The 23,183-nt window shown below is 41.1% G+C and overlaps 1 protein-coding gene across 1 annotated transcript in view; it reads left to right on the top strand.

The window, feature by feature from the left end:
- The window catches only part of agfg1b (ArfGAP with FG repeats 1b), a 45,668-nt gene that overhangs the window by 4,304 nt on the left and 18,181 nt on the right, over positions 1-23,183 (top strand). The window contains exons 2-4 of the mRNA XM_020917223.2: positions 13,698-13,791; positions 16,675-16,790; positions 22,838-22,976. Of these exons, the coding sequence (XP_020772882.1) occupies positions 13,698-13,791; positions 16,675-16,790; positions 22,838-22,976 (349 nt within the window). The remainder of the gene's footprint in view (positions 1-13,697; positions 13,792-16,674; positions 16,791-22,837; positions 22,977-23,183) is intronic.

Below are 23,183 nucleotides of genomic sequence, written 5' to 3'. Positions count from 1 at the left end.
TCTGGTACATGTATTCGGTAGTATTCTGTCACTACATATGTCTGCAAAGTATTCTTCCCATCACTGCCCTTGGACCACTATGGAACCTGCCTGGACCACTGAGGGATTACACACACATAAAACCACATGAAAGTACTATGATTAAAGTAAATAACTTAAGTACTACAATTAAAATGTTGAAAATTACATTCTATTTTGTTATCCTTACAGATTCATTAGAATCTGTTTTGGATATGGAGTGTATTTCTTAGTACTGAAACCTAGTTTCCATGGGTATGTCATTGTTTTGTTTACTTATGTTCCACAATATGACTTTAAACAGCTCTACCTTATATTTATTCAATTACAGGTGGTTTTATTGCTCAAAAATACCTAGAAAAACAGGCGTTCTGACTCTAAACAGTGAAACATTCCAGACAAAGCAGTAACAACTCCATGAAGAAAAACACTTGACAGCGCCTCCACCAGAAAAGTTACTCAATGCACCTTTAAATTCTGATTAAAAAAAAAACAAACAAACAAAAAAACAAGTCTATTCCTTAGTATTGAAATCAAGTGTGAAATTTTAGCTTGTTGACAACACTGTTTTGCTCTAAGGTGAACCATATTCCTGATTCTCAGTCAAAACAGTTTTAAAAACAACCTGCTGACCCATAAAGTTAAATATTTGAGGTGCTATTTTGAAAAGTGCACGTCATCCTCCATTAGTTAAACCTTTGGCAGGACAGGCCACTGCGCACACACCTTTTCAGATAAGACTGGGGCGCGCTTTTACACCCATGGGAGACGCTGGTAAATGGTGTATTGTGCAAGTTTTCTTGTGGAGGGCCCATCACCTGCTTGTCTCCATGGCGACTATATTGCTTTACTTGAAATGTTCCATGGTATGACTTCAGATACATCTGTTTAGCATTTAGTTATTACGGGTGTTTCAGTCACTCAAAAAATACAATAATTATTTTTATGAATAGAGTTGCCTCTCCACTAGCCTGATTCATCAGCCAGTTTCACTTCATGGAAACCGTCTGACCTCGCAGCATTAGAATTTGTTCACTCGACAGTAGTACAGCTTGTACTTTTTATCATTTAACCAATCGCTGCTATTTGTTTGTGATGTATGTAATGTGCCGCTAACGGTTATAACTGGTATGTTATATTTTTTTCCCAAATCCCGCAGGAAGAAGGACAATAACGTCTTTCCCCTTTATAAAATTCATCAAACATTTTCTTTGTTCCAGCTTTAAATCCTGGATCTCAGAAATCGTTGCCAACACAGAATATATGGCTCTTCGCTGGTTGGCTGATGCCTGGACTCGCACTTTGGGGTTTTTGCAAACTGTCTAGTGTATTCTGATTCCTGACCTAGTCACTGGAGAGAAATGGAACTGAGCGGAGGCACTGGGTGGTGCCAGATTTGGTGTCACAGTTATCATGGTTAAAATAATTGTGATTTATGACTATATCACAATAATTATTAAAGTTGCTGACAGTTAAAAAAACATTATGCATATGATTAATTATTTTTTTTTAAATGAGTGAAAACAATGATGTAGAAGAAAAGATTAAGGATAAGTAGCTTTTTTCAGCACATTTTGGTGATTAAATCTCTAGTATTTTTGTTGGTGATTATCAGGATTATCTAAAATGTCCCTCAAACAATTATTGTGTACCCTTTTTATCACGATATTATTCTTTATTGACCCATCCCTACCCATCCCTACTTGTTATGGAGCCTAGAGTTGTCTCCCTTGAGATAGATACTAACTTTAATTTCTACTGTGGAACATTCTAGACAAAGCATTAAAGTCAGTAATAATAGAGAAAAGCATCTGATAGACCCTCTGCCACAGAAATGTCAAACTCAGGTCCGGGGGCCAAATTTGACCCACGATATAATTATATTTGGCCCATGAGATCATATCAAACATGTGTTAGAGCTGCCCACTGGCTACAGATAGACTATAGAGACATTATTTATTTAAAATGTTATTATTTTATATTCTGCTTGTTCTGGATTCAATGTTTAAGCAAAACTATTATTGAACATTTATTTTAATAAGAAAAAGTTTAACATTACATATCTATAGAGAAGAGAAAAAATGCAAATGTTGTTGAAATTTTTCAATAAATATTTAGTTTGGCCCACCCAGTTTTTAATTTTGGCCTCTGTGAATTTGAGTTTGACACCCCTGCTCTAACAGAAAAGTTACACAATGCATCTTTAAAGAGAGCCAGAGGGTTGCCTCTTCTCCATTTGATCAAATCACCTCAGCATGGGTCATACAGGAGCAAGTTTATGGAGGCTTAGTCATGAAATTATCTGGAAGTGCGAGGAAATGTCTTGTGATGTCATGTGTTTATTCAGGAAGTGCTCCACTGTGTTTTTAAACTCCATTCACTTTCACTAGAATCATTTGGATTATTTCAGGCCTGGAACTGATCATCTCTACTGAACTAAAGGTCAAATGTAGCTGTTAACTTACCTGCTTGTTTCTATGGATATGCCACTGCTCTTACATTTATTCAGTTACATGTGGTTTTATTGTTCAAAAATACCTTGAAAAGCACACATTCTGACTGTGAGCGGGGTCGCCTCTCTACAATTCTGACCTGTGACTTGGTCTGGTTTGGTTTCCATGAAGATAGAAAGGTTATAATAATAAGTAACACTGTGAAACTTTCCAGACTTAAGCGTTTAAAGTGGGCCAGTGGGTCGCCTCTCGTCCGTATGACCACATCAGCCGTGCCCCACAGACCCCTGGACTTCATGTAAGCCACTGTGTGAGCTTAACTTTGAGGAATTAGCTCATTTATGTAACTTCCCCATGACTTTGGTGAGATACAGCTGTAACACGCTGTAGTCAGCATGGGTCATATAGGGGCAGCTTTATGGAGGCTTAGTCATGAAGTTATCAGGAAGTATAGTGACATCTCCCAATACAAAAAGTTGTATTTAAACCTTCCACAGTAATGAGTATATGTCCTTATTGTTCAATATTCAGTACATGACTTTGAGGAATTCACCTGATTTACGTAACTTCCCCCATGACTTTGGTGAGATACACTTTTAAAGCGCCCGTAATACTTTCTGATCACTGTGTAACTTTTCTGTAGGAGGGTCTGTCAAATGCTTTTCTCCATGGAGATGTTGTTTTGTCTGGAATGTTTCACAGTATGATATTAAACCTTTCTACCTTCATGGAGACCAGACCGGACCAAGTTACAGATCAGATCTGTGGAGAGGCGACCCCACTCACAGTCAGAATGTTGTTTTTCTAGGTATTTTTGAGCATGAAATCCACCTGTAACTGAATAAATGTTGTTTAATGTCTTACTGTGGATCATTTCAGGCAGAGCAATGGCATATCCATAGAAACAAGCAGGCGACAGACCCCCAACCAAAAAGTTACATGGTGCACCTTTAAAAAATGATTGTCATGTATTGAACTATAAGTCAATATAGTATTTATCATGACAGGCCTATAATAATAGTCAGGCTGGTGCCACCTAATCCCTCCACTCAATTTCATTTCTCTTCAGTGACTAGGTCAGGAATCAGAATACACTAGACAGTTTGCAAAAAACCCCAGAAGTGCGAGTCTGTGCATCAGCCAATCAGCAAAGAGCCATATATTCTGTGTTGTCAACGATTCGCGAGATCAAGGATTTAAAGCTGGAACAAAGATAATGTTTGGTGAATTTTATCAAGGGGAAAGACGTTATTGTCCTTCTTCCTAAGGGATTTGGGAAAAGCTTAATATACCAGTTAACCCTGTTAGCGGAGCATTACAAACGTCACGACCAAATAGCATCGATCGTCGGGAGAATTAACGATCGATTATCGATTAATCATTAACGTTTTTTATATTAAAATGTATCATCATCATTATTATTACTATCTGCACTACTAATCTGCATAAATAAATTCAACTTTACGACATATAAACCGTAACGACTCTAGAGCCACATCAGCCCGTTTGACATTATAATGTGTTTAATGCAGATTTGCGCAACTCTCACAGAAATGAAACTTAAAACCACATCGCTCATTTGCATAAACTAAGGGAAGGAAAAAACACAGCTCTTGTGCGCTGATGCGACATGACTCAGGTGAATACACGTTAGTGTGTCCATATTTGCGTTTGTCAAAACTAGGACACCGTACGGGGGGTGGGAGGTGGGGATTCGTCATCGACATTGAGCGACTCTCACCTGGTAAAGCCTGTTCATGTTTTCGGTGTCCTGGTAAGCTTTTTCCCACTGGACACCAAAACATATGTGCTGCTTTGTACACTGTGCACATGGACTCACACTTGTCCCAACTGGAATGGAAAGCGTGGAATTTCTTGTACAAGTCATCTTTAAATACGCATTTGTGCTTCGGTACGTTGCAGACTAACCGAATGTTTCTGTTTGTGTCTCACTCCTTCTGAGTGCAGAGCTACATGTACGGACCTCTGTTTGGTCACGCTACGCACAGCAACCTACATTCATTTTGTCAATTAAAATGAACATAATCGATTCAATTCTTAATGATCAATTATCGATTACTCGACTAATCATGCCCATCCCTAGTGACAACACTATATGACTCGATTCACTTGTTGTTGAATGAAATAAAACACAACTCCAGGTTTGTTTTTAAGGAGATAACAATATTAGAACATGACTTAAAGCTCACAAGGGTCAGTTTTGTGTAATAACAACTTTTAATACTCTATAGACAGCACAGGTCATATAAGGACACGTTTAGTCATGAAATTATCTGGAACTGTAAGGAAATTTCTCAGTATAGGAAGTTGTGGTTGTGTCAGTAAAGTTCTAGTATTTTGAGCGCATAAATATGGAAGGGGGTCAACTCAAGTCATGGGTCCCGTCAAGTGGTCCCGGAGGGAAACAGGGACAGATTTTTGACATTCAAATGTCTCTTATTCAGAAACTAGAGGGACTATTGAAATAAGTAAAGTATCAGAATGTAGGAAAGAGTTACACTCCAACAGGGTAAAGTTAAACCTGTGATATTCTTTCAAGTTGTTGACAAAAAATTTAAAAACTCATATCGGTAACGGAGGGAATGAAATATGCAGCACTTTTTGGGCAATAAATCCAAACAGTGATAACTCTTGGTTCTCACTTCCATATCCTTAACAAACTGGTTTGAATATTTGCTTCATATAGTTTTCTACCATATGGTACAAGATTAGGTTGAAAAACCTCTGACTTTTTGACTCATGAGATTTTTTATTAAGAAAGGTTATGGTAACGGAGGGAAAAGTAACGGAGGGAAAATTGTGCAAACAAGTAGAAGGTGCAGGATTTTACATCATTTGTCGCTTTTTTCTTCCGAATACTTTAATATTACTTCAAAATGAAAGGAAACTATTTCTATAAAATATGTCAGTCCTTCCAAGCAAATTTTTATCATCGTAAATACTTTTTTTTTTTTTGAAAAATCATGTACCTTCATCAACAGTTCCAAGATGGAATAACACAAGATATGATGAAATACATCCATTTATTGACATGATTTGCAGGTCTTTGAAATTTGGGAAATAATTTTTGTTCCATGTTTCATACATGGTCTGTTTAAAACATATGGAACTTTAGAACCAAAAATGGTACAGAAAAAGGTCAACAGTTTCATAAACTAGAGTACATATGTATCTGTTCAATACATTTTTATATCAGATGCATTAACTGGAATTTTTGGCCTTGCTGTTTACTTCTGCTTGACCGGGCCCTCATATATGCAACAGGTGAACCGAGTTATATAGTGTTGTCACAGTTAGGGCTGGTATCATTCAGAAGTTGGTGATACGATACATACCTCGATACGTAGACCACGATGTGATACATATCTCAATACAGTGCACTTTCGATTCGATACGAAATATTTCAAAGCGATTCGATACAGTTCAATTTAATTCCTCATTTAAATCCTCAAAACAGTGAAAATGTCAAATGTGTCGCATGAAAGAGTTTCCTTCCTCTAAACAAATAACATAATAACTACCAAAAATCTACCAAAAAATACTATTATCGATAAGCAGCCCACGATATCCATACTGTATCATCACATTAAACGATACGATACGTCGATATTTCAATATTTTTGCACACCCCTAGTCATGATACTAACATTTCAAACTTGATTTCAGTTTTATAAGCCTGTCACAATAAATACTAGATTGATTTATAGTTCAATACATGAGATGATTTTTTAAAGGTGCACTATGTCACTTTTTGGTTGGGGGTCTGTCACCTGCTTGTTTCTGTGGAGATATCATTACTCTGCCTGAAATGTTCCACAGTGTGACATTAAACAGATCTACTTTACATTTATTCAATTACAGGTGGGTTTATCGCTCAAAAATACTTAGAAAAACAAACCTTCTGACTGTGGGTGAGGTCGCCTCTCCGCAGATCTGACCTGTAACTTGGTCTGGTTTGATCTTCATGAAGATAGAAAGGTTTATACTGTGAAACTTTCCAGACAAAACAATAAGATCTCCATGGGGAAAAGCATTTGACAGACCCTCCACCAGAAAAGTTACACAATGCATCTTTAATTAATAGAACTCCTTGTTTAACTGCTGGAATCCACGTCTACTGTCAATATGGAGCCTTATAAATCCGGTAAAAGGCTTTTTTCTGCGCTTGATAATGTGTTCATCATAATAATCCATAATCTCTGAAACTCCAATAAAATGTGTCCGTTGTGACTGGATTGACTGGTTTGGAGGTGCATGCTGGGATTGCGTGATGACAGCAGTACAAGAGCTCTAGTCATGCATCTTCATCATGTTGTCCAGTCATTACATTACATTTGTTTTTTATTTATTTTAAAGAGACCATATTACTCTGTTTTCTGGTCTATGTTATAATGTTGTTTCCTCATCAAAAACAGACCTGGACTTTAGTTTTGGTTCATTCACACGTTTAACACATATTTGCATATTTAGGCTGAGTTCCTCTCTCAAACTGAACACACGCTTTTCTACCCAAAGACTGTTTAAAGAAGTGGACTCAGGCTGCGTTTATATGATGATGGTGTGAACAGAAGATGCAAAAGTAGTGTTGCATCTTTACTTTTTATTCTGTGTTTAGATGAGCGTTTTCAGAAGGAAATCTGCGTGCATATGTGTGTAGAATTGGAGTGGGTATGCATGCCAGGCGGCTCGGTGGTGACGCTAGGGGGTGATGTATGTGACGTAAACGTGTACGCGACGTGAGCAGATCTGAGCAGAGTTTTGCGTCTTGGGCAGTGTAAACGGAAACGCTACGATGGAGCGTGTTCAACTTTTCCAATCTGGAGGGTGGTTTCAGATTTTTGTGTTTTCAAGCCCCAAAATGCCGTCATCGTCTAAACGAAAGGCACTTCCTATAAAATATTTTGTCATTTTTACCCACAAGCGTTCTCGTGTAAACAGGCCCTTGGAGAGTGTGACGTCAGCCACAGCGTTCGGCTCCACTTAAATGAAACTCACGATGTTAGCACTTACAGGTGCAAATTTGGTGCCAGGCTTTATATTAGGTATAGGATTTTTTAAACAGACAAAATAGTGGGAAAAAGTGGGTTAATACGAACATTTTAAGATCAAAATGCCGAGGCTCACAGCATCAGTTACAGAGAAGGGGACAATATAACAATGTAAGTCAATTGGAGCCAGGATCTAAATGAGCCATAAGAGCCGCATGTGAGCATCGTATTTGGAACGTGGCGGCAAGTGCATTAGCCATCTTCATTTATAGAGAGAGTATATGTTCCACCTTGTGATGTCATGTACAGAAAATGCTCAACTGGGGTTTAAAACTCCGTCCACCTTCCCTAGAATCATTTTGAATCTCCACTAAACAAAGGTAAAAGTTTGGTGTAAACTTGAATACTACAGCTTGATGACATGACAAGGTGGAACAGAGCATTCTGAGCTTTGGAGATGTAGACACCCTGGTAATAGCCAGGCTGGCGCCACCTAGTGCCTCCACTCAATTTAATTTCTCTTCAGCGACTAGCCCAGGAATCAAAATACAATAGACTGTTCGCAAACCCTGGAAGTGCGAGTTCGGGCACCAGCCAATCACTGAAGAACCATATATTCTGTGTTGGTAATGATTCACTAGATCGAGAATTTAAAGCTGGAACAAAGAGAATGTTTGTTGAATTTTGTCAAGAGGAAAGACACTACTGTCCATCTTCCTGCGGGATTTGGGAAAAGCTTAATATATCAGTTAACCCCATTAGTGGTGCATTACATACATCACGACCAAATAACAGCAATTGGTTAAATTTAAAAAAGTACCCGTCTACCATTGAATGAATTAATTCTAACACTGCGAGGTGATGAATCAGGCTACCCTAATAATGCATGTTAACTGAAATGTGTGAATGAAACAAAACACAACTCCAGGTCTGTGTTGTAATGACTGTTGGATCAAAAAAGGCAGACAATGATTATCAAAAACAGGATTTATTGATTTACAAAAATAAAGCGCAGGTTGCTGGGAGCTGCATCAGAGGCTGGGGTGAAATTCCAATGTAAGGTAATGTGAGGAAAACAGGAAAAAAGACAAACTAAGTACTGGGAAAACAGATATTAATGTAAAAAACAGAGCTGGAGCCAAAAGTTTGTACCGCAGAGGATAAACTGTTGATGTAGCGATGTGTGGACTTTTGAACCGGTCTTTAATACTGCAGAGGTGTAGGTTGTTTGGAGAATGAGCTGCAGGTGAACAGTGGGTGGAACCAAAAAAGACGGTGGTGCCAGATTCTCCGCCCAGCTCCAAACACGACACACAAGACACAGAGGGGAGGGGAAGACAGCACAAGGGAAAAAAACAGGAATCCTAACAGTGTTTTGGATGAGGTATTAATATTCTAACTTGTCTTAAAGCTCGCAATAGTCAGTTTAGCACAAGATACGACCGTTAATTTAATAAGCATTCTAATGATATTCTGCCTGCTACAAAGTCATCACTGATCTGACAATTTTAATAAAACTGTAAAAATGAGGGTTACCGCCAGGCCAGACTAAATCAATATAAAACCTGACACTGGCTCCTCCATAGACCCGATCTATCTGTTATTGTGGATGCATTAATGCTTGTTGCTTGTTGATCTAAATCATTGTAATTGTGGTTCATGAGTCAGCCCCATGGAAGTTTGGAAGCAGAACATGGCGCAATACTTATAACAGTGAACGACATTTCTGGGAAGTGAATAAATATGGTGTTGTTAGATGTGTCATCAGCTCAAACGGTGCTTTTGATTTTTTTTATAGTTGTGGTGTAATGATGATCACAGTATGGTGAAGGACTTCAAATTAATCAATACTTGTAATAGCTCCTAATCGATAATAAAACTAGTGTTAAACGTAGATACTCATTTAAACAAGAATATACTGAAAAAAAACACACAAAAAAACAGGACCTGGGCTGGGTATCATTAAGAAGTTGCTGATATGATACATACCTCGATACATAGGCCACGATACGATACATATCTCGATACATAGGCCACGATATCGTACATGTCTCGATGCATAAGCCACGATACGATACATACCTCGATACATAGGCCACGATACAATACATATATCGATACATAGGCAACGATACGATATATATCTTCATACATGGGCCACGATACGGTACATATCTCAATACATAGGCAACGATACGGTACATATCTTGATACATGGGCCACGATACGGTACATATCTTGATACATGGGCCACGATACGGTATATATCTCGATACGTAGGCCACGGTACGATACATATCTCGATACATAGGCCACGATACGATACATATCTTGATACATAGGCCACGATACGATACATATCTTGATACATGGGCCACGATATCGTACATGTCTCGATGCATAAGCCACGATACGATACATAGGCCACGATACAATACATATTTCGATACATAGGCAACGATACGATATGTATCTTTATACATGGGCCACGATACGGTACATGTCTCAATACATAGGCAACGATACGGTACATATCTTGATACATGGGCCACGATACGGTACATATCTCGATACGTAGGCCACGGTACGATACATATCTCGATACATAGGCCACGATACGATACATATCTTGATACATAGGCCACGATACGATACATATCTTGATACATGGGCCACGATATCGTACATGTCTCGATGCATAAGCCACGATACGATACATAGGCCACGATACAATACATATTTCGATACATAGGCAACGATACGATATATATCTTTATACATGGGCCACGATACGGTACATATCTCGATACCTAGGCCACGGTACAATACATATCTCGATACAGTGAGCTTACAATTCGATACGATTCAATACATTTCAAATTGATTCGATATGGTTCAGTAAAAAATATAGGCTAAATCATGGCTTTGTTAAACTGCTTCCTGTGCAAAGTTCATATGAAACACAAACATTTAAATCCTCAAAACAGTGAAAATGTCAAATGTGTTGCATAAACAAGTTTCCTTCCTCTGAACAAGCAACAAAGCTGTAGCTGTAACAAAATAATTTAGTAAAATACACCAAAAAATACTCTTGGCAATATATCGATACCGCAGCCCATGATATCCATACTGCATCATTACATTAAACGATACAATATATCGATATTTCAGTATTTTTGCACACCCTTACACAGGACAAAATGTGACCTTTCCGAAATAGTTTTGAATGGGTTTGAGGTACTGATACTTTGCAGCTGATGTCATCAACGTTCCTTGGGATTGTGAAGCTAATGTGTGCATTGGTGTCACCATGGTAACTGCTGAATATTCTGTCAATATAGATACATGTAGAACACCCCCAGCATGATGACACTGCATAGTATCAACATCAGAACTTAGGGGTGTAACAATATCCAAGTCTCACGATACAATATTGTCACGGTATGAACCTCATGGTACGATATTTATTGCGATATCGTGGGAAAGCTCAAGATATGGTGGGGAGGCTCATGATTAGTGATGTAACAATATCCAAAACTCTTGATATGATATTTTCACGATATACATCTTACAGTACAATATTTATTGCAATATTTTGTGGAGGCGAACAAAACTGTTAATATACTATTTATATATACAGAACTTTTTCCATTGTGTTTGGACACTTTGGTGGTTTAAATGACAACATCAGTCACTCGTATCACTGCAGTACTTTACCATGTCCGTATCACTGCCTGTGGGTCTGGTAGTCGGTGTTGTGGTGAGACAACACGCTACTCTCCCAGTCCGAGACACGAAACATAATAAAATGCTTCAGGCTCGGACGTGGCGTCAAATCCGAGGTCCAAGTAGGAGTCAGAAGATAATTGAACGCAGGGAAAATGTGACCTTTCCGAATAGTTTCTGAATGGACTTGAGCGACTGATACTCTACAGCTGATGTCATCAACATTTCCGGGGGGTGTGCATTGTGTCACCATGGTAACTGCTGAACAATCTGGCAATATAGATACATGAAGAACACCCCTAGAGTGATGACATTGCAAAGTATCAACATCAAAACTACAATAAGAGTATATGATCATTTGAAAAGAACTGCTATTTATTTGTGTTGAAAATGTAGGATAAAGGATAAGATAAGATATGAGTTTTGTTTTAGGAAAAGAAATGTAATAGCTGTCACTTTTGGTTTATTATGTTAGAGCGGGTAGGCTTTTATAAGTTTCTCTCTGTTGATATGATTAGACCCTATCTGCTAATTAAAAAAGTTTTACAGATAATCAATCAGTAAAGTTGCTAAAATGAAAAAAAAAATGTCTGAAAAAAGTTTATTATAATTTTGGTTGTGAAATTGTTAGCCAGTTTCAAGCCTTTTCCTCAGTATTGAAATCGAGTCTGAAATTTTACTATCATGATAACAGCACTTTGGTGTTTTTTGAATTCCAATCAGGTGAGATTTCTCCTTGTTTTCCTTCTCTGCAAACTCCAAAGTCAGTGAAATCCTGGAAATGGGTCAGAAGTTTTCTCTGTGGTCTTTTGAAGTCCATTTTAGGTCAGCTCAGTTAGTGACCTGCGTCTGTTTCACATAAAACCCCAGAGACGCTGTTGTAAATCAGTGTAGCGTTAGTGTTGGCATTAGCACGTCAGACTCTTCATTTGTGCTTCACCTTTTAGCTCTCCTCCACAGAGACATTCAACTCCAGAGCTTTGTGTAATCTTAGGTCTGGTGTCCCATTTGTTATTAGTATTGTGTATGTAACGGCAACACTCGTTATCTTTTAGGACATTTTATTTTCTATATTGTGCAAAAGTAGATTCTTGTGAGCTTTAAGACCTGTTATAATGTTTTGTTTCATTCACACATGTTTGAAATATCCTGGTTCATTAGTCTGTCTACATCTCAATCTCAAAATGCTCTGCTCCACCTTGTGATGTCAAGTAGTTGTCGTATTCAAGTGAACAGCTCCTTTTGTTTGTTTAATAGAGGCTGGCAATTCTATACCTGAAATCATCCAAAGATTGTAGTGAAGGTGTTTGGAGTTTAAAAACACAATGGAGCACTTCCTGTATCACAGCATGACATCACAAGTTGGAACAGTGTTTTCTGTTTGAGAGAAGAACTCGGCTGTAATATGCAGGATTTGTTTGTTAAACATGAGTAAACAAAAACAAAACACAACTCCATTTGTGATGAGGAAATAACATGAGAAATGAGTGTAATCTGAGCCAGTATGTAACTTTTTAAAGCTCACGTACTGTCAGCACTAGGCCTGGGTATCATTAAGAAGCTGTTGATACGATACATACCTCGATACACAGACCATGATACGATACATATCTTGATACAGTGCACTTTTGGTTCAATACAATACGATATATTTCAAATCGATTTGATATGGTTCAATAAAAAATAAAGGCTAAATCATGGCTATGATACTAAAAGTCTTTGTTAAACCACTTCTTGTGCAAAGTGAATATGAAACACAAACATTTTAATCATCAAAACAGTGAAAATGTCAAATGTGTCGTATAAATGAGTTTCCTTTCTCTAAACAAACAACAAAACTGTAGCTGTAACAAAATAATTTAGTAAAATATACCAAAAAATACTCTTGGAGACATATCTATACAGCAGCCCACGATATCAATACTGTATCATCACATTAGACGGTACAATATATCGGTATTTCAATATTTTTGCACACCCCTGTGAGCAGGCTTGCATCTCCACAAACCTGACTCTTACTTCGCCTGGAGGAGGGTCTGCTCCTGCTGTTCCTTTAGCGATATTTCCATGGAAACCTGCAGAAAGTCATACACTGTAATTTTAAATAATTTAAGGTCAGTACAGTAGTAGAATTTAGTCTAAATCTTTCCTCTAAAAATTGTGATTTGAACTTTTTTGGCACATTATTATCACATGAAAGAAAATCATTTAAATCTCACAATGATAATTACAGAAAATGTTCCCTGTCTAGACAGTACAAGGTAATTTTGAACAGAAAATAATAGTAATTTTATAATACTCTCATCTTTAGATCAACTGAAACTATTCAGTACAGGTCTATGTTTATTCTGATTGTGTGTTTTTGGAATACTTTAGTGAGTATCTACTTTCGACAGTGGTCTGAGTATTGATTAGCCTTTTTAATACAGTACAGTATCCTGTTATTTAGTTGATGTTTGTGTTTTTAATGTGCTCTTTGTTGTTTCTGCAGGCGAGGTCTGAACCCCCCTCACAGAGTAAAGTCCATCTCGATGACCACCTTCACACAACAGGAAATCGAGTTCCTACAGAAGCACAGCAATGAGGTACACACTGATCATTTCACTTTTTTTTTTTTTTTTTTTTAGAGATAAACATGTTTGGGTTATAAAAGTCAGATCTGTTTATTCAGCCCAACCAAGCTGCTCTTTTAAAAGTTAGTAACATCCTAAAAACGATTCACAATGTCACTTTGAGCAGCTCATCCATCAAGTAGAAAGTGGTATTATAATAAAAATGGGACTTTTTACACGTTACCTTCAAATATGATTGAATTTTGTGTCTTTTCATATTTATTGTTTTGACATTTAGTTAGATAAACAAAATTATACATACAATTAAAAACATTTTATGTCCAAACTGATGCTCAGTAGTTCCTCCTCTTTTTTTACATTACATTTCTACTACTACTACTATTACATTTCTACTACTACTACATTTCTACTACTACTACTACTACTACTACTACTACTACTACTACTATTACATTTCTACTACTACTACTACATTTCTACTACTACTACTACATTACTACTACTACTACTACTACATTCTACTACTACTACTACTACTACTACTACTACTACTATTACAATTACATTTCTACTACTACTACTACTACTACTACTACTACTACTACTACTACTACATTTCTATTACTACTACTACGTTTCTACTATTACTACCACATTTCTTCTACTACTACTACTACTACTACTACTACTACTACTGGGGGTGGGCATGATTAATCGATTAATTGATAATTGATCATTAAGAATTTCATCGATTACGTTAATTTTAATTGACAAACTGAATGTAGGTTTGTGTGTGTATCGTGACCAAACAGGTGTGTACATGTGTCTCTGCACTCAGAAGGAGCGAGACACAAACAGTGGGTCAGTCTGCAACGTACCGAAGCACAAATGTGTGTTTAACGATGATTTGTACAAGAAATGCCACACTTTCCGTTGTGTTTGGGACAAGTGTGAGTCCATGTGCACAGTGTATAAAGCAGCACATATGTTTCGGTGTCCAGTGGGAAAAAGTTTTACCAGGTGAGAGTCGTGCAATGTGGATGACGAGTCCCCACCTCCCTCCCCCCGTACGGTGTCCTGGTTTTGACAAACGCAAATCTGGTCACACTAACCTGTATTCACCTGAGTCATGTCTTTTAATCCAACAGAAAGAGCTGGAGTTTTATCTTCGCTCAGTTTATGCAAATTAGTGATGCGGTTTTAAGTTTTGTTTCTGTGAGAGTTGCGCAAAACTGAATTAAACACATTATAATGTCAAACAGCTGATGTGGATCTAGAGTCGTTACTGTTTATATGTCATAAAGTTGAATTTATTGATGCAGATTAGTGCAGATAGTAATAATAATGATGATCATTTTAATATAAAAACGTTAATGATTAATCGATAATCGATTGTTAATTCTTCCGACGATCGATTAAGAACATTTCATCGAATGCCCATCCCTAACTACTACTACTACATTTCTACTACTACTACTAGTACTACATTTCTACTACTACTACTAGTACTACATTTCTACTACTACTACTAGTACTACATTTCTACTACTAGTACTACATTTCTACTACTAGTACTACATTTCTACTACTACTACTACATTTCTACTACTACTACTAGTACTACATTTCTACTACTAGTACTACATTTCTACTACTAGTACTACATTTACTACTACTACTACTACTACTACATTTCTACTACTACTACTACATTTCTACTACTACTACTACATTTCTACTACCACTACTACATTTCTACTACCACTACCACTACTACATACTACTACTACTACTACTACTACTACTACTACTACATTACTACTACTACTACTACTACTACTACTACTACTACTACTACTACTACTACTACTACATTACTACTACTACTACTACTACTACTACTACTACTACTACTACTACTACTACTACTACTACTACTACTACTACTACTACTACTACTACTACTACTACTACTACTACTACTACTACTACTACTACTACTACTACTACTACTACTACTACTACTACTACTACTACTACTACTACTACTACTACTACTACTACTACTACTACTACTACTACTACTACTACTACTACTACTACTACTACTACTACTACTACTACTACATTACTACTACTACTACTACTACTACTACTACTACTACTACTACTACTACTACTACTACTACTACTACTACTACTACTACTACTACTACTACTACTACTACTACTACTACTACTACTACTACTACTACTACTACTACTACTACTACTACTACTACTACTACTACTACTACTACTACTACTACTACTACTACTACTACTACTACTACTACTACTACTACTACTACTACTACTACTACTACTACTACTACTACTACTACATTTACTACATTTACTACTACTACTACTACTACTACTACTACTACTACTACTACTACTACTACTACTACTACTACATTTCTACATTTCCTCCAGGCCGAATAAGAGTCAGGTTTGTGGAGATGCAAGCCCGCTCAGATTAAGGATGCATGTTTTTCTGTGTTTCAGTGCAATAAAAACATCCATCATGAACAGATATGCTTTTATTTTAGTTCGTCTTTTGACAAAAACAAAAGTTACATACTGTGGCTTTAACTTGAGTACATATCTTGGCCACTTCACCCACCTCTGATAATATGAAATGAGCACAGTACTTGCCAGTTTAACATCCTCTTCCTTCAGTGACAAATGTTGTCAGCCTTCCCGCTTGTGGAGGGTCTGTCTTTCATTCAGAAGGTATGCTAGGGCCACTGCTTACTCAGCTTTATTGGCATTCCTCTTTTTTTTCCCCTCTCCACCCTTGCCCCCTTTTTTTCCTCCTACCACTCTCTCCCCCATCCCCCCATCTCATAGGTCTGTAAACACATCTGGTTGGGCCTTTACGATGACCGGACATCGGTGGTGCCAGATTTCCGAGAACCCCAGAAAGTGAAAGAGTTCCTACAGGAAAAATACGAGAAGAAGAGGTGGTACGTGGACTCGTTTTTTTCGCCGCCACCGCCTACATTTCATTTCCTAAGGCCTGGGGGTCCACTGCATTCATATAAAACACAAAGAGGCTTCAGTTACTGCTATTTAAGGAGACCTATAGTGGAGAAAGTTGACATACTGGCTCTGCCACCAGCTCTCATTTTTCACTTATTCTTAATATTGGCTTCAAGTTTGAGGTCTTGTTGGTTTTACCTGATCTTAAAAACATGAGAAACACACAAAAAGGTTTATTTTAAATGGTTTGCAGGGGTCCAAAGTTTTCCTCACTTGCCTTATGCATTTTGAGGATCCTTTGAGTTTATAAGCACTTAACAACTCTCAGTCAACAGAGTGAAGTGAGTGAATTTTCACATAATAAAGCTAACAATAACTAGCATGCTAATGTGTACTTCCTGATTATCAGACAGTAGAATGTAGGGGTGTGCAAAAATATAGAAATATCATATCGTTTAATGTGATGATACAGTATTGATATCATGGGCTGTTAGATCAATAAATCTCCAAGAGTATTTTTTGGTATTGTGACGGAGCAGGCTCGTCCCTAAGAACGCCGTCCCTGGGGAGAGCACGTGAAGACGCGCGCGCCCGTTTCCGTATTCTTTGCGCACCGCTCGCCGTACCATTTCATACCAAAATCACTGTTTTAAAAATAAAAAATTCCCAACACCTCCTGCGTGTCGTGCCGCGACTAAGGGTGCACACTTAGAAGCGCTTGTTCAATTCATGTAAAGCACGCTTAACCAGACATTTACTTCCCCTCGCGCCGCCGCCTTCGCCCTCCTACCGTGGGGTGTTCTGGCAAACCCGGACACATCTGCGCTGGGAGCTTAAATCCTGTCGTTGCGCGGGTTCAGGGGATCAGGTGAGCAACAATTCATTTGCATGGCCAATTAAATGTATTGTCGGTCTCGCAGACCACATATACAAAACCTATTCAGTCTGGGCGCAAGCTGTTACGCGTATATAACAGTCAAGCGAAGGAACGTAGGTCGTTTAATCGTAGAAACGGCGTAATCACGATTATTGGGGGGAATTATGTAATGTGGGAGGGGCAAACGGGAATATAAAGGTGCGCTCTCCAGCTCTGTCACCAGTCGCGACCAGGTTACGGTGGAGGTAACTTGTGTGGAATGAGCCAGAGCGAACGAGCGACCGAGAGCGTGAGTGAGAGAGCGAGCGAGCAAACGCTGCAGGACTTAAAGGGGAAGTCCACCAAAAACTTATTTTGGTTTTTTGTTTTTCACACCACCACTGTAAATATTTTTCCACTCACGTTTGGCACCTTTTGCACTGTTGGAGAGCACAATAAATCACCGAAAAGCATTTCCTGGCTAAGCCTGAGGTTTTTTTTTTTTGGAAGAACCCCACCACAGGTATATTTTACAAAATTATTTTGTTACAGCTACAGTTTTGTTGCTTGTTTAGAGAAAGAAAACTCATTTATGAGACACATTTGACATTTTCACAGTTTTGATGATTAAAATGTTTGTGATTCATATTCACTTTGCACAGGAATTGGTTTAACGAAGACTTTTAGTATCACAGCCATGATTTAGCCTTTATTTTTTTATTGAACCGTATAAAACTGATTTGAAATATATCGTGTATTGAGTATTTTTTGGTTTATTTTACTCAATTATTTAGTTACAGCTACAGTATTGTTGCTTGTTTACAGAAAGGAAACTTGTTTATGCGACACATTTGACATTTTCACTGTTTTGTTGATTAAAATGTTTGTGTTTCATATGAACTTTGCACAGGAAGTGGTTTAACAAAGACTTTTAGTATCACGATCATGATTTAGCCTTTATTTTTTTTAATTGAACTGTAGCGAATCGATTTGAAATATATCGTACTGAATTGTACTGAATTGTACTGAATCGAAAGCTCACTGTATTGAGATATGTAACGCATCGGTAACATCTGTATGATACCCAGCCCTAGTAAAATGCGTTATAATTAAATGCAGAGAACTTAAATGACCTCAACTGCTGCTTATACAATATATCTGTACTGGGGCAAGAGAACTTTTGCTCAAATACATGGAAAAAAATAGGTCCAGGGCCTTTAACCCTTAACATTATGTAAATGTCATTATCTGTGGTAGAGCTCCTACTCTTTTAAACCATATTATATATTTAAAAGTCCTAGATTAGTGTTTTCTGATCTTTTATGATTTTTCCTCATCATAAACAGACCTGGAGTTGTGTTTGTTTCATTCACATGTTTAACACAAACGTTGTATATTTTGGCAGTGGTCTTTTCTCAAATTGAAAACACTCTGTTCCACCTAGTGATGTTATGTGGTAATGCAGTGCTCCACTATGTTTTTAAATACAACTTCACTAGAATCATTTGGATCATTTCAGTCCTGGAATTTCTAGTGTCTATTAAACTAAAGGTAAAAGGAGCTGTTAACTTGAAAACTTGAAAACTGCTTCATGACATTACAAGATGGAACAGAACATTTTGAGCTTTGGAGATGCAGAAAAGGTTACTCAAACATGTGTGTATTTAACAAAACATAATCCAGGGATGTTTATGAGGAGGTGACAACATTATAACAGCTTAGAGCTCACAAGAGTCAACTTTGTGTAATATAGGACCTTTCAGCCCCTCCTTGAACCGTCACCTTATCGTGGTGGAGGGGTTTGAGTGCCCGAATGATCCCGGGAGCTATGTTGTCGGGGGCTTTATGCCCCTGGTAGGATCACCCAAGGCAAACAGGTCCGGGGGGACGGGTCAGACGAAGAACGGTTCAGAAGCCCCTTATGATGAGTGCAACACAGAGGCCAGTTACGTCGCCCGGATTGGCGTCACCGGGGCCTCACCCTGGAGCCAGGCCTGGGGTGGGTGCTCGTCAGCGAGCGCCTGGTGGCCGGGCCTTCCCCCACGGGGAGCGACGTGGGGCCGTCCTCACGTGGGCCCACCACCCGCGGGAGGAGCCATATGGGGCCGGTGCAGAGAGATCTGGGCGGCAGTCGACGGCGGGGGCCTCGACGACCGGATCTCCGGACATGGAGACTAGCTCTGGGGACATGGAATGTCACCTCGCTGGGGGGGAAGGAGCCTGAGCTTGTGCGGGAGGTTGAGCGTTACCGACTAGATATAGTCGGCCTCACCTCCACGCACAGTTTGGGCTCTGGAACCCAACTCCTTGAGAGGGGCTGGACTCTCCATTTCTCTGGCGTTGGCCGCGGGGAGCGGCGGCGGGCTGGTGTGGGCCTGCTCATTGCCCCACAGCTCAGCCGCTGTGTGTTGGAGTTCACCCCGGTGAACGAGAGGGTCGCGTCCCTGCGCCTTCGGGTCGGGGACAGGCCTCTCACTGTGGTGTCGGCCTACGGGCCGAACAGCAGTGCAGAGTACCCGGCCTTCTTGGAGTCCTTGGGAGGGGTACTAGACAGTGCACCGACCGGGGACTCCGTTGTTCTCTTGGGGGACTTCAACGCCCACGTGGGCAACGACAGTGACACTTGGAGAGGGGTGATTGGGAGGAACGGCCTCCCTGATCTGAACCCGAGCGGTGTTTTGTTATTGGACTTCTGTGCTAGTCACGGTTTGTCCATAACGAACACCATGTTCGAGCACAAGGGTGTCCATAAGTGCACGTGGCACCAGGACACCCTAGGCCGGAGGTCGATGATCGACTTTGTAGTCGTGTCATCTGATCTCCGGCCGCGTGTCTTAGACACTCGGGTGAAGAGAGGGGCTGAGCTGTCAACTGATCACCACCTGGTTGTGAGTTGGGTTCGCTGGTGGAGGAGGAAGCCGGAAAGACCTGGCAGGCCCAAGCGTGTAGTGAGGGTCTGTTGGGAACGTCTGGCGGAGGCCTCTGTCAGAGGGACTTTCAACTCGCACCTCCGGGAGGACTTCTCCCAGAGTCCGGGGGAGGCTGGAGATATGGAGTCCGAGTGGGCTTCATTCTCGGCCTCTATTGTCAATGCAGCTGCTCGGAGCTGTGGGCGTAAGGTCTGTGGTGCCTGTCGCGGCGGCAATCCCCGAACCCGGTGGTGGACACCGGAAGTAAGGGATGCCATCAAGCTAAAGAAGGAGTCCTATCGGGTCTTGTTGGCTCGGGGGACTCCTGAAGCAGCTGACGGGTACCGGCGGGCCAAGCGTGCTGCAGCCCGTGCGGTTGCGGAGGCAAAAACACGGAGCTGGGAGGAGTTCGGGGAGGCCATGGAGAAGGACTATCGGACGGCCTCAAAGAGATTCTGGCAAACCGTCCGGCGCCTCAGGAGGGGGAAGAAGTTCTTCGCCAACACTGTTTACAGTGCGAGGGGAGAGCTGCTGACCTCGACTGGGGACGTTGTCCGGTGGTGGAAGGAATACTTTGAGGATCTCCTCAATCCCACCGTCACGTCTTCTGAGGAGGAGGCCGAGGCTGGGGACTCGGAGGCGGACTCATCCATCACCCAGGCTGAAGTCACTGAGGTGGTTGGAAAGCTCCTTGGTGGCAAGGCTCCGGGGTTGGATGAGATCCGTCCTGAGTACCTTAAGTCTCTGGATGTTGTGGGGCTGTCTTGGCTGACACGCCTCTTCAACATCGCGTGGCGGTCGGGGACAGTACCTCTGGACTGGCAAACCGGGGTGGTGGTCCCTCTGTATAAGAAGGGGGACCGGAGGGTGTGCTCCAACTATAGGGGGATCACACTCCTCAGCCTTCCCGGTAAGGTCTATGCCAGGTACTGGAGAGGAGAATCCGGCCGATAGTCGAACCTCAGATCCAGGAGGAGCAGTGTGGTTTTCGTCCTGGCCGTGGAACACTGGACCAGCTCTACACTCTCCATCGGGTGCTCGAGGGTTCACGGGAGTTTGCCCAACCAGTCCACATGTGTTTTGTGGACTTGGAGAAGGCATTCGACCGTGTCCCTCGTGGTGTCCTGTGGGGGGTGCTCTGGGAGTATGGGGTTCGGGGTCCTTTGCTAAGGGCTGTCCGGTCCCTGTATGACCGGAGCAGGAGCTGTGTTCGCATTGCCGGCAGTAAGTCAAACCTGTTCCCAGTGCATGTTGGACTCCGCCAGGGCTGCCCTTTGTCACCGGTTCTGTTCATTGTGTTTATGGACAGAATTTCTAGGCGCAGTCAGGGGCCGGAGGGGGTCCGGTTTGGGGACCACAGGATCTCATCTCTGCTGTTTGCGGATGATGTTGGCTTCATCGAACCAGGACCTGCAGTGTGCACTGGGGCGGTTTGCAGCCGAGTGTGAAGCGGCTGGGATGAAGATCAGCTCTTCTAAGTCTGAGGCCATGGTTCTCGACCGGAAAAAGGTGGCTTGCCCTCTCCGGGTGGGTGGAGAGTCTTTGCCTCAAGTGGAGGAGTTCAAGTATCTCGGGGTCTTGTTCACGAGTGAGGGAAGGACGGAGTGTGAGATTGACAGGCGGATCGGTGCAGCTTCGGCAGTGATGCGGTCGCTGTATCGGACCGTTGTGGTGAAGAGGGAGCTGAGCCGAAAGGCGAAGCTCTCGATTTACCGGTCAGTCTTCGTTCCTACTCTCACCTATGGTCATGAGCTCTGGGTAGTGACCGAAAGGACGAGATCACGGATACAAGCGCTTGAAATGGGTTTCCTCCGCAGGGTGGCTGGGCGCTCCCTTAGAGATAGGGTGAAGAGCTCAGTCACACGGGAGGAGCTCGGAGTAGAGCCGCTGCTCCTCCACGTCGAGAGGAGCCAGTTGAGGTGGCTCGGGCATCTGTTCCGGATGCCTCCTGGGCGCCTCCCTAGGGAGGTGTTCTGGGCATGTCCCACCGGGAGGAGGCCCCGGGGAAGACCCAGGACACACTGGAGGGACTATGTCTCTCGGCTGGCCTGGGAACGCCTCGGGGTCCCCCCGGAGGAGCTGGAGGACGTGTCTGGGGTGAAGGAAGTCTGGGAGTCCCTGCTTAGGCTGCTGCCCCCGCGACCCGGCCCCGGATAAGCGGGGAAAATGGATGGATGGATGGATGGACCTTTCAGAAGCACTAAGGGCTAAACAAACAAAACAGATAAAAATAAATATCTAACATAATTCTAAAATTGCTTCTCAGGTACGTCCCCCCGGACCAGGCGAGGACTGTAGCCACGGTCCAGGCCTCAGTGTCGGGGTCTTCAGCCAGCAGCACCGGCAGCACCCCTGAAGTCCAACCGCTCAAGTCTCTACAACTCAACAAGACCCCCCTACGCCAGGTAAGACCCTACACAGACCAAAGACCCCTACACAGACCAGGTAAGACCCTACACAGACCAGGTAACACCATACACAGACCAAAAACCCCTACACAAGCCAGATAAGCCCCTGTGACGCAAGATACAAGAATTTACCGTATTTTCGGGGCTATTAGATGCACTCTTAATCCTCCAACCGCATCAAAATACGACTGCGTGCCCCTCAAT

The sequence above is a fragment of the Boleophthalmus pectinirostris genome, unplaced genomic scaffold (genome assembly GCF_026225935.1).
Source record: "Boleophthalmus pectinirostris isolate CB_2022bp ecotype Guang Dong unplaced genomic scaffold, ASM2622593v1 HiC_scaffold_16, whole genome shotgun sequence".
NCBI lineage: Eukaryota > Metazoa > Chordata > Actinopteri > Gobiiformes > Gobiidae > Boleophthalmus > Boleophthalmus pectinirostris.
This window is presented reverse-complemented; position numbering and strand designations above follow the sequence as displayed.